Genomic DNA, 13,362 nt, shown 5'->3' on the forward strand with positions numbered 1-13,362 from the left:
TCACAAAAAATATTAAAAATCAGATTTTGCAACTGCTTTGGTATAAAGACTAATTAATATTACCCAGGATGGATTCCTTATTATGTGTCCTAAGTATTATATTCATGTTTTATTCTGATTTTAAATAAAATTATTATTACACTATTTTTGTGGGCCCCTGAAAGCATCGTGGATGCTGGTGGCTTCTGTGCCTAGTGGATTGGTTGGCCCTGATACAGTAAGATGTTCTTGAGTCCGACTTCGTCATACACATGAGACAGGCGGAGAGAGAGGAGGGGAGGGGTAGTTAAAAAGATTTCACCCTTATTGGCCCATCTTTAGGGAATCTTGGATTAGTGTGTGAGGCCACATTGCCACCGGTTCCTTCCTACACCTGTCTTTACAGAGTGAACCCTTGCTGCTCACTTTCAGGCTGATGCCTGTTTTGGTGGACCACTGAAGAAGGATGGATGTGTCAGAGCTTGGAGAGGCTGCGGCCTTCCTCAGAAGAAGCCAGGCCGAGCTGCTTCTGCTACAGGCTGTGGCCTTTGATGGTAAGACTTGTGGGGGTTGCTGGTTTCCATTTATTTTACAGCTTCTGGGTGGAAACTGGTTTATTTGATTGGTTGAGAAGAGCCGTCAATTCTGGAACCTAACCTGCTTGCTCGAGGTGCATTCGCCTCTATGAATGAGCATTAGACTGACAACTGAGGAGCTAAGTGGCCTACATGGCCTGGGTAGAGATGAGTCTGCAAGGAAGAGGAGGATGGCTGGGAGGCAGACCCAACCCAAGCCATGCTTACTTGTTCTCTCTTGGAGGAAGCACTGTGATAGCACAGACCCCATCCCCACCCCACCCCCAGGAGTGGGCCCAGATAAAGCCTTTCTTAGAAACCACTTACTGTGGGTGAACATTGTAGCATGGACCGGGGCCCGGAGCTTGGACTGTAGGTGGTGTTGGTACACTCTAAGCAAGAAGAAAGGAAAAACCTTGGAGGAAGGCAGGAGAAAGAGGAGTCGTCCCTGGCCCTCTTCAGACTTTTCTAATGTTGGAACTTTGCCCTCTGGCTGTCTTCCAGGTCAGCAGGGTCACTTAGCCAACACTCAACGAAAGATAATTAGGAGACTTGCTCACCCTGATGTCTAGTCTCGTGGCAAGGACAAAGGTTAATGAGGATTTACCCTCCAGATGAAGGCTGGGTTCTACATTAAAATCTCTAAATAAATGCTACATTTCCTGCTCCTTCTCTGTGTGGCTGGGCTGCGTGGGCATCCGAATTTCAGCTAGTTGGAGATTTAAAGTCAGATTCACAGTGTGATCTAGCATTAAGCCACCTACCTATCTTAATTCCAAAATGATTCAACAGTGCAACGTAAGGGCTGACTGTTGTTCTAGTACTCAGAATTAGTCAACATTAGACTTTAATATGACCGATTATAATTCAAGCCGGGTATGTAGGACATTCTATTTCCATCAGAGTCCAGTCCTGGATCAGTTCCCAGTTTCCAGTCATTGGATTTCATTACGATGATTGGATTTTAGAGTAGCTAATTATAATCCATCAAATCAAATACAATAACAGAACTATCCCTGAGGTCAGATCTGGGCATGCAAAAGCTTATCACAGGTAGTCAGATAATGAAGGACAAGATCATAGTGGTGCCAGCGAGAAAATAAAAATTAGGCCAAAGCATTAGAGATAATTGGATGATGCATTTAGTAGAATCAGCACTGTAAATAATTACTTCAAATATAGCAATAATTTTTAATTAATTTTTTTTGGCCAAATGGTTTTCCCCATAGAAACGCAGTGGCAGCAAAAACGGAAAGACTAAGGAAGATTCTCATTCCCCTGGGCTAGCAGACAATGGAGCCTGCTTTTTTGAACTCAGGCCAAATGGAAGCAGTGTGATTAGACTATTTGGCAGGTAATCTTGGGTTCGAATTCCCTGGCACCCATCCTCTCCAGCGGTGTAATCAGAGCAAATCACTGCACTTTACTGAGCTGTGGTTTCCTCATCTGTCAAGCAGGATGATGACACTTGCTCTGCCTGCCTTCCTCAGTGGAGGCCCTACTGCAACAATTAGTGTGAAAAATAAACACCAAACATTATTATGTGGCCTGGGAAGGAAAACTAGGATGGCTGGGTGTCAGGGAGAAAGTGCTTTAAGAGATAAACACAAAGCACCCCTCCAAAGTTAAATGTAAGTGATTTTAATGTTAGAGCACCTAAACACTCTATTTCAAATAACTACCAAGCTGAATACAGTATTTCTCCAATCTTGAGCAACAGTATAGAAAAAAGACTGGAAGGAAATGCTTCAGACAGTGGCTATCTCTGTGTTGTTACATTATGGGTAACTTTTTTTAGTTTTATTTATTTTTTTTATAATCTCTACACCCCATGTGGAACTCGAACACAACCCTGAGATCAAGAGTCACACGCTCTTCTGACTGGGCCAGCCAAGTGCACCATGGGTGATTTGTTTTTTCAATTTTCTTTATACATTTCTCTACGTTTTCATTTTTTCTCCAATACACACATGTTGCCTTTTTTGGTTGTTATTTTTGCCTTTATATTAGAAAGGGTATCTAGTCATCTAAAGATATGAAATCATGTAGGCAAACCTTGTGAGGATACAGGTGGGAAAACCAAGGCCCAAAGAGATGAATCCCTTCCTTCACACCTTGTCACTAGCAGAGCCAGGACTAAAGTCCAGGTAGCCTAACTCAAAGCCATTACTGTTTACATTTCCACTTCTGCAATTATTCATGAGTGCAAAACACTTAAAAATTTAAAAAATGAGTTCCTTTCCTTTGTCTTCAAAAACATTCCTGTTAGGAACTGGGGTCTCAGATAGGTAAGGGTTTCCAAAAATTCTCTCCTACCATTTCCAGGCAAGTTAAAGGACAAAGGATGGGGCTAATCATGAGGTGGGGGATGGACCTAATCCTTGAGAGAAAAATGGGAGGAAAAAAAACTAAGCATGTAAAATGGAAGAAATGTGCTGTAATGGAAGAGCTCTGATTTAGGAGATGGGTGATCTAATTTCTAGAGTCATTATTCTAATGACTGCCACTAATTAGCTATGTGACTACAGACAACTCTCTTAATCTCTTTCCTCAGGTTTTTTTTTCTAAAAAAAAAAAAGGAAATCTGTGCCAGCTGATATCCATGTTTCTTTCGAGTGATAACATTTGGTTTAAAATACAGTGCATTTATTTACCTTAAACACACAAAATGTATGCAAAGAGGTGCTTTTCAAAAACAAGCCTCTTTTCATAGACATAACACAAAGCAAAATCCGTTTTTGTAAAAAGAGACCAAAATGATAAATATAGCGCAAAACCAGTATTTAAAATGCAAACGACAAGTAGGAGCAAATGCAAAATCAGTTTGACAGGAATACAAAAATCTTCCCAGGCAGTTTTAGTGGCAAATTGGTTTAGGGGACAAGGAAGGGAGCACAGCGAAGACAGGGGCAGCAAGAAAGTAGTGTGCAACAAAATCCCTTGCAGAGACAAGCATGGTGGAAGGAAGGCGAATGTTGCCCAGCTTCCTACACACCGTCAGGTCCTATAGGTCACCTCTGGGGAGAGCGTCTGGTGAGGGCCTCCTGTCCAGCACCAATGAGGCCTCCTAACTTTTGTGTTGAGGGCGGTGGTGGTGATGGGGTTGGCATTGCCCACCCCTGCTATAGGTTCCACTGCACTGGGTTCCTAGCCATTGGTTCAGACTTTCCCTCTTCCAGACAAGTGCTCTGCTCTTCCCTCCCCCTTACCTACTCGATGAGCTGAGACCTGAAACTTCCATGAGCTTCTGTTAAGACTCACTTTCCCTTAAAAGTAGGTGCTTTTGGTTTTTTGTTTTGTTTATAAATAGGGAGAGAGGGGGCAGGGAAGGGGCAGAGGGGGAGAAAGAATCTTGAGCAGGCTCCACGCTCAGTGGGAGTCCCAACAGGGGGCTCAATCTCAGGACCCTGAGATCATGACCTGAGCAGAAATCAAGTGCCTGATGCTTAACCAGCTGAGCCACCCCGGTGCTCCTGAAAGTAGATGTCTTAGTCATATTCCCTGGCATCTGTCTCAGGTGGGAGAGAAGCCCAGAAGCAGCCAAGCGAGCCTGTCTCAGGTGTTATAAGGGTGTTTCATTTCCCCCAAAGCTTCTCATTTTGTGATCACGTTGTGATCAGATGCTTTGCTTAGGGGTGGGGTGTGGAAGTGAGGGGGCAGAGAACAGAAATGTTATATGGGGGAAATAATGTGAAGCAGTTATGCTGTCTGGCAAAAATAGCCCATATCCCCTCTCCTCCAATTCTGACCACGTAATTCTCTCAGCAGGCTTTTATTCCAAAATTAAGACATTCTAAAAAACCCTGAAACACAGGCATGACCACTCACCTAATTTTCACTCAGATATAACCAGACCTTTCTGAGTGAAGTATTCTGGAAGGGAGCAGGGGAGGGGGAGGCACTAGGATGAACACCCAGGACCTGGGACGGAGTGAGAGCTAAGAGTTGGGGTCCGGAAGAGTGGCTTGTAGGGTGTTGCCCTGTAACTTCCTTGCAGCACAATGGTCTGTGATGGTCCTCGTCTGGCTTGCTCAAGTGTTTCTCCTTCCTGCAGAGTCAGTGTGTCATCTTTGGGATGAGCTTTCACGATTTTATCTAACCTTGCAATTTCCTATATTGGTGACTCCAAGTTACCAGGCCGAATTAGCAGAAAGGAGATCACATCTTTCAGTACAGGAGTGTCCAGCATCTATTTTGTACAAATCCGATGGTTATAATCTTTTTTGGCTCCGTAGGGAAGAAGAAATGCTGGATTCCTGATGGCAGAAATGCCTACGTGGAGGCCGAGGTTAAAGGGAGTGGAAATGATGGCAAAGTAATTGTTGAGACAGCAGACGGAAAGGTAAAGGAATCTATTTTCTCTCTGGAATAACTGTGTTCTTTACTTAAATAATTAAATATCCCTTCTCTCTGATAAAAACCTGGGTAGGAGATGCCACTGATAGATACGCTTTTGGAAAATTCATGCATCTTTGAGAAGCTCCTCCATTTCCTATCAAAGATTAAATGACCCTGGGTAAATCAGAGTAAAACAGTTGCCAGTGGTAAAGATCATTGACTCTAGAACTCAATTTTCTCTTCTTTCACCAACATTTCAAGTTTTATTGTTTTTTAAAGGTGCCCCTTGCAGTGAATAGTGACCTAAAGAACTCTGAAGCAAGTTGTGTTTGGATTAAGAAAGAGGGGTAATTCGGGGCACCTCAATGGCTCAGTTGGTTAAGTATCCGACTCTTGATTTTGGCTCAGGTCATGATCTCAGGGTGGGGGATCAAAGCCCTGGGCTCTGTGCTCAGCGGGGAGTCTGCTTGAGAGTCTTTCTGGTCCCCTCTCCTCATGCCTCATGCTTGTTCGTGCTGTCTCTCTCTTTCTAAAGTAAATAAATAAATCTTAAAAAAAAAAAAAAAAAAAAGAGGGATAATTTGACTAAGAATAGCACAGTGCCAGAAAAGCCAAGAGATGGGGGATGGTCAGTAATGCCAAACCTTAGAGTAAGAGATTAGAGTCTTGGAGAGAGCCTCAGCGTTTCAGAATTAGGAGGTCACGTAAGACCTTTGAAAGAGGTTTAGGGCAGGTGTTGAGCATAAGCTAGAGTGTAAGGGGTCAGGGAGGGCATATGAAGGAGGGCTCTAGGGGCCTGCAGCCCCTTCCCCTGCCCCCTGGGTGTATAGGGCAGCAGGATAACCCTGAGCAGACGGTCCACCTCGGGACCCTCCCATGAATCACTGACCTCGGGTTGCCTGCCAGCCCCATGGTGGTGAGCTGGTCCCTATTTCTGCCCTGACTCAGAAGAACAGTTCCTGGTAGATTTTCTAGACCATTCCATGCCCGGAGTCATGTCTCCAGTCTCCTGATTGTGCCTCAGCTCCACAACAAACATTACCAAGAAGGTTCCTCTTTTTCACATCCTTATCTTCGTATTTGGGCAATTTATCATCTAAAGCATTGCTGTTTGAGTTGTAAAGCTCTGGAGGCCACTTATAAATGACCATTTTAATATGCCTTTTGACAGTATCTGGACATAAAAAATCCCCAGTTAGATAGATTTTATTTAAGTAATGGAATTAAGAACTTGGGCCTTATCAGCAGGAACTTACCTAGATAGACAAGAAAAAAAAAAATCAGAATGTCCTAAATAAGGAAACATGGGCCCTGAAATGAGTCTTGGGACAATCTCTTATTAAAAGAGAGAAAACAGATATGAATGTCTTTTTCCCATCATTGTTTATGCCAATATTTATTTACCTCTTTTTTTTAAAGATTTTATTTATTCATTCATGAGAGACACACAGAGAGAGGCAGAGACCTAGGCAGAGGGAGAAGCAGGCTCCTCACGGGGACCCTGATATGGGACTTGATCCCAGGACTCCGGGATCCCGACCTGAGCCAAAGGCAGATGCTCAACCACTGAGCCACCCAGGTGTCCCATGCCAACTTTTAAAAACAACTTTATTGAGCTATAATTTACATACCATAGAGTTCACCTCTTTAAAGTGTGCAATTTAATAGTTTTGGTGGTGGTTAAATGTGTTTGGTCGGATGGTAGCCCTTAACTGTGGGGGGATGATTGGGTGGAAGCAGGTGGTCTGGGCAGTGACAAGAATTTACCTGAAGCAGAACAAAGAGGAAGAAATTTAATGAATACACTGCTAGGGAGCAGTGGGCAGGACAGCAGAGGAGAGGCTGTCTGCAGAGGCAGGGGGTGGGGGCTGGTTTTAGAGGGAAGGTGAGGTATGGGGAATTATGGAATTCTCCCTATTTTGGTAACTGTGCCTGGTTGTAAGCAGCCCATGGGTCAGTTAGGGCGTATGGATATCTTGAGGTTGGGTCCCCCCAGGGGCCAGTCTGTATCCAACCAGGTGGTCGCTGTGGGCCCTTTCTACAGTCCATCACTCAAAACCTTTTTACCTAAAAATGGCCTTTACAGTTTTTAGTATATTTAAAAGAATTACGCAACTATCACTGTAATCTAATTTTTAGGATATTTTCATTATCCCCAAAAGAAATCTTGTACCCATTAGCAATCATTCCCCTCTCTCCCCACTTTTTTTTTTTTTTTTTCTTTTTGGTGGGCAGCAAAGTTTATTGAGCAATAGTACAAAGCTCCTAGAGAGGGAGGGGACCCCAGATGGGTTGCCCTCCCTTTATCCCCTCTGATCTATGTTATTCCTCAATAGAGAAATTTGTCTCTTCTGGCATTTTGGATAAATGGGATCATACAGCACATGATCTTTTGTGTCTGGCTTCTTTCACTTAGTATAGTGTTTGGGGTTCACATCGTAGCATGTATCAGTACTTTATTCCTTTGTATAGCTGAATAATATTCCATAGTATGGATGCACCAGATTTGTTCATTCTTTCTCCAGTTGATAGACATTTGGTTTGTTTAAATGTTTTGGCTATTGGGAATAATGCTCCCATGAACGTGAGCATGTAAGTTTTTGTGTGGACGTATTAACTTCTCTTGGGTATATACCTAGTAGAATTCCTGGGTCATATGGTAACTTCTATGTCTAGCATTTTGAAGAACTGCCAAAATGTCTTCCAAAATGGCTGCATCATTTTCTATTCCTGCCAGTAGTTTGTAAGGGTTATAATTTCTCTATATCCTCACCAACGCATATTATTACCTTTTAGATTATAGTCAATCTAGTGGGTGTGAAGTGGTATTTTAATGGGATTTTTATTTGTATTTTCCTAATGACTAATGATATTGAGCATCTTAATATCATCTTGGCATTGATATTGAGCATCTTGTGTAACTTTGGAGAAATGTCTAATCAAACCCTTAGCCCATTTTTTTAATTGGCTTATTGCTTTTTTTGTTGTTGTATTATAAAAGTTCTTTATATGTTCTGGATACAAGTTTCTTATCAGATCTATGATTTGCAAAGATTTTTTTCCCCAGTGTTGTCTTTTCACTATTTTTTTTTTTTTTTGAAGATTTTATTTAAGAGAGAGCATGTAAGAGAGTAGGCCAGGGAGCGTGAGTTGCGGGGAGGAGTAGAGGGAGAGTAGCAGACTCCCCAGGTGACCAGGAAGCCTGATACAGGGCTCCATCCCAGGACCCTGAGATCATGACTTGAACTGAAGGCAGATGCTTAACTGACTGAGCCACCTACATCCCCATCTTTTCATTTTCTTAGTGGGATCCAACCCTATTTTATCGGTCCTCCAAATGAGAGACTTTATTGTCTGAGTACATGTTCCAAAACTGTCTTTTCAACAGTACTTAAGGTGATTTATAAATATTATGGCTATAATTATTATCAAAAGAAATCGCAAGAAGAAGAGCATGAAAGCAGTAAGTTAATAATGTAGAAAGAAGAGTCTAAAGGATTTTGCTTTGTCCTATTTGTCTTTCCACCACATAATGACAGTCCCATTCCTTTAGCCCCACTCTGTGTCTCCCTAGCTCCAGGCTTCCTCCTCCTGGTGTTAGAAGTAGCTACACTTTCAATCACCGTATGAACAGTCTTTGTAACATTAACAGAGACAGGGAACCAGTAGGTGTAGAGTAATACTTATGGAAGATAGTAGGCAATGAAAGAAGATAGAAAAACAGAATCAGAGCTAAAGGGAGATATTTAAAGACGTAAGACACCTGATTAAGTTCTACAGAAAAGGAGTCCTTGACATATGGAAATTAAAGAGATTCGAAAGAAAAGTGATTACTGTTGGAGCAATGTCAAAGCAGATTATGGTTAGGAATTTGATGAAGAATCTGGAGAATGTGAGGGCACCTGGATGGCTCAGTTGTTTGTGTCTAACTTTTGATTTTGGCTCAGGTCATGATCTCAATCTTGTGAGATTGAGCCCTGCCATGGACTCAGTGCTGGGTGTGGACCTGCTTAGGATTCTCCCTCTCCCCCTATCCTCACTCCTTTTCCCCCCACCACTCAAAAAAAAAAAAAAAAAAAAAAAAGAATATGGAGAGTGTGAGAGGTTTGAAAGAGGAATCCATCACCAACTGGGATTAAATGGACCCATCAATTGATGCTAATGTTTATTAAACGAGGAAAAGAGCTATAGGAAATGGTGTTAGGAAACTTTGAGAGCAACTCTGAACAACTATTGGGTAGCAACGCATCCATAGTAATCAAGATATCAATATTTATTGAGTACCCACCACGAGTGTCACATTGTAATAGATGCTTTAGTAACTATAAAAACACCATCAGAACTCCTTCAGGTGTTTATAATCTAGGTGAGAGATAGTCTAACATTTTAAATTATTGAATCATGTGCAAAAGATTGTGCCAAGATAATATAGGTTGTTTATATGGTAAAATATTTTTTTTTTTTTAAATGAGCTAAGGGAGCGGGGCAAGGATTGAGGGAGAAGATAGGTCTTGAAGAAAGTCTGGAAGGATTCATCTGCCTCCTTGATCTTTCACTCCCAATTCCTTCCTCTAAACCTGCTAAGCATCAAGAGACATGCCAAACCACAGGCAATATGATGTGTGTGCTCTCAGAGGCAGCCAGAGTCAGTGAGGGGACACAGGACTAGAGCTCCGCGAGATAGAATATTTTCATTCAACAAAAACTTTTTAAAACTAAATCTTCAGACAAGGTGCAATCTTGGGTAGGAGAAACACCCGTCTTTTATTAGGATTGGTTAAACTTCTGGACCCATCCCTCAGGAGTTATCTTTTTTTCTAGAATTTTTGAAGATTCTTTCCAATCTATGGTAAAATGAAGAAACATAAAATAGGGAAATACATATTAGATTTTTCTCCTCTCTGCAGAGTCTGAGTGTCAAGGAGGTTGAAGTCCAGCAGATGAATCCCCCAAAGTGTGAAATGATTGAAGATCTAGCAATGCTGACTCATCTCAATGAAGCATCGGTCCTGCATACCCTGAAGAGGCGCTATGACCACTGGATGATCTATGTGTGTATATATGCTTTACTGCTGAAATATCCTGTTGGCACTCATATTGGCAATTTCTTAACCCTCTCTTGGATAATAGGTTACTTTGAACTTAAGCAGACTTCCATGGGGATAATCCTTGAATGGCCACTGGAAAGGGACCTTCCCCTAGCATTTCCCCAGTCTTATTTTGTCAACATTCATATCCCTTTCCCTAGATTCTCGAACTAAAGGTATGAAGCTTGGAGCCTGATAGATCAGTGTCCAGATGCGAGTCTTATCATTCACTCGTTGTTAAGTTTCTTAACTACTTGAAGTCCCCTTATCCGTAAAGTGGAATAAGAATGCTTGGTTCTCCAAGATAGCTTGGAGGATTAAATCAGAGAATGTAAAGCACATAGTGCAGTACCTGTCACCCTGTTTGTGCTCAGTAGAAGGAATGACTTTTTTCATCACCATTACATTGGTGATGGTTACTTAGATTCTTTGATTTACTCAGAGCCTATTCAACAGCAGCAGCCCTGAGTAGATTGGACCAAAATGGTCGCACTTGGGCTCCATTTCCATAGAAGCCATGACATATAGCCAACTTGCTCCTTGGCCGTCTGTTATACGTGACTATATTAGTTTCCCTTGGATGCTGTAACAAAATTACCACAAACTGGTTGGCTTAACAACAGAGGTTTATTCTATCACAGTTCTAGAGGCCAGAAGTCCAAAATCAAATCAAATCAGCTGGGTCATAGTCCTTCTGGAGTCTTTAGGAGAGAATCATTTTTTAACCCTTCCAGCTTCTAGTGGCTTCTGGCATTCCTTGTGGCCACACCACTCCAGGCTCTTGCCCCTGTCTACACATCACTTTCTCTTCTGTGTGTTCATACCTTCTCCTCTCTGTGTGTCTCATAAAGACACCAGCCATTGGATGTAAGGCCCACCCACATAGCATCTTGAGATCCTTAACTTAATTATACCTACAAAGATCCTTTTTCCGAATAAGATTGTATTCACAGATTCCAGGGATTAGGACCAGAATGTGTCCTTTGGGGGGGCCATAATTCTGTTATTATAGTGACTGAGTGACCCAAATGAGCTCTTCTCTCATGCCTTACAAATCAGGTTCCTAATCTTGCTGAAACATAAGCCACCTTCTGGCCTCAAATGCCCGATGGCTGCTCAGCCTGTTGTTGGTGTTGTCTCTGTCTTCAAAGGGTGTATGTGTCAGACATGTTCATAGTTAGCGGGTCTCCCCGGGGAGAGGTAACCCCAGGCCCTGCTGCCACTCTAACCCGGTTCTGTCTCTTCCTGTTACAGTCTCTTCTCTGTAAGGATCCAAAAGCTCTCTCCTCTTTTTAGTTCCTTTATGAGTAAATATTTCAGCAAATGTTATCTGGCAGTGAGAGAGCTGACAAACCAGGAAGTATTGCTAACCTGCTTTCTGAAATCTCCTCTGATATTTTTCCTCAGACATATTCAGGTCTCTTCTGTGTGAGCATAAACCCTTACAAGTGGCTCCCAGTGTATCAGAAAGAAGTCGTGGCTGCCTACAAAGGGAAGAGGCGATCAGAAGCTCCCCCTCACATCTTCGCTGTTGCCGATAATGCCTTTCAGGATATGCTTCACAGTAAGTGGCTGCCCTACAAAATGAAAGGTAAAAATATCTGATCTACTTTTTCTCAGTGTCACTAAAGAGGCATGTAGGCATTGTGAGCGGAGCGTGTCCTTTACAGTTACCTAATCACTTGAAGCCTCCATTTCTTTTGGATAAAACCATGGGCAAAATAGAGCCTGCCTCCTAGGGTTCTGGAGATGATTAGCTCACATGTCAAATTAAGGGAGATAATGCATTGAAAGTGCTCGGCCCAGTGGCTGGCCCAGAGGAAGCCCCCTGTAGATGGCAGCTTTTATTACATAAAGCACCTGCTAGAGTTTCTGGCCTAAGAAGTTTCTCTGTAGCTATTGTAACACCATGCTTCTTAAAAGGCTTAAAATGGCAAAAATGTCAACCATTAGTCAGTTATCATTTATATTTGGAGCAAGAAAATAGGTCTGAGATTTGTATGTTCATATGACTGACATACATAGGGGCAAGGGAAAAATCTCTTTTACTCTGTACTACTCAAATGGTATTTTTTTCTCCAGCTGGGAGCAAATCCTTTTCCTTGTGTCTGACTTCAAAACGCAACCAAGGAAATTTTGAATAAGTTTGCCAAAACATAGAAGCTCTCGCAGAAGAATGTTCTGACATTTTCCTTTCTTTTGTAGATCAAGAGAATCAGTCTGTACTTTTGACGTAAGTGTTTGCCTTGCCTCTTCTTTTTGGCTAGCAGTGAGAGGTTCAATGGAAACAGACACCTACATTTTACTGGGAATAAAACAGAAATTCACTATCCTTGAATTGTTTGCTCTTTACATACAGAATACATTCTAGGCAAGAATAAGATACTCAGGAAATTGTCATAACACTCTAGTCCGTGACTACTCCAAATATGGTACTCGCTAGGCTGCCTCCACCATCTTAGTAGATCTTTTAGAACGCATAATGCACAAGCTGATCTTAGTCATCTTCCTGATGGAGAACAATTTGTCCAAATAGTCATTTTCAAAGGTCTGTGGACTAATTGGGCAGAGAGAAAAGTTCAATGAGTATGACCATGGAACAGGTAACCTGCTATTATCTGGGCAGCTAGATTGGGGCAGACTAAGGTACATTAAATAGGAAGTAAAAGATGATGCAACTTGGAGAAGAAAAGGAAGGAAAAGACTTCAGCGATACCATATTGGATGCTAATTTTGATGGGAAGAGCACTGGTTGGCCTGGTGAAATGTCAGCGTGGTGGCTGGGTGACTAAGATTCAAGAGACCGTGAAATGCTAAAGTTCTTGGTCTTCCTATATAATGGTGTTGTCACCCTAAAGCCAATGGGCTCTCCATTGGCTTTAGTCATCTCAAGAGTAACAGTCTCAGAATCTTAGAGCTAGAAGGGGAGTTTGAGTTTAGCCCTTTGCAGAGAAGATAAAATATTTCCTGGAGTTTCATACAGATAAAGGCAGGCCTTGATCCTAGGATGCTTGTAATAAGACTAGCACCCTGTGTTCTTCCCACATCACAAAGTTAACTGGTTATCAAAGGTAAAAAAGGAACTCTAAAACCTAACTGCCTGGTGGAATGATTGGTAGGTCCTCTTCTCAGGGAAAGGGTTGGACCTAGACCTGTGCTAGCCTTAATATGTGAAAATCCCTCGAACAATTGGTAATGAGGAGGCTTGTCTTTAATTAATAGAGGAGTTCTTCAGCTTCTTGTTAACAGGACCATGAAGAACAGGCTTCCGGTTTTTATAAAATCTTTAATCTTTCTGTACTCAGTTTTGATTTTTGTTCATGGTGTTTTTCCAGCCTGAGATAGTTCTTCCCCTTCTCCCAACCAATTAAATATCTACATCT

The 13,362-nt window shown here is 42.1% G+C and overlaps 1 protein-coding gene across 1 annotated transcript in view; it reads left to right on the plus strand.

Annotated features, from left to right (window-relative positions):
• The first annotated feature begins 273 nt into the window (after positions 1-273).
• MYH15 (myosin heavy chain 15) overlaps positions 274-13,362 on the plus strand; it is a 154,194-nt gene continuing 141,105 nt past the window's right edge. Inside the window, exons 1-5 of the mRNA XM_072812239.1 lie at positions 274-533; positions 4,790-4,896; positions 9,800-9,943; positions 11,387-11,543; positions 12,185-12,212. Of these exons, the coding sequence (XP_072668340.1) occupies positions 446-533; positions 4,790-4,896; positions 9,800-9,943; positions 11,387-11,543; positions 12,185-12,212 (524 nt within the window). The 5' untranslated portion in view covers positions 274-445. The remainder of the gene's footprint in view (positions 534-4,789; positions 4,897-9,799; positions 9,944-11,386; positions 11,544-12,184; positions 12,213-13,362) is intronic.

The sequence above is a fragment of the Canis lupus genome, chromosome 35 (assembly GCF_048164855.1).
Source record: "Canis lupus baileyi chromosome 35, mCanLup2.hap1, whole genome shotgun sequence".
Lineage (NCBI taxonomy): Eukaryota > Metazoa > Chordata > Mammalia > Carnivora > Canidae > Canis > Canis lupus.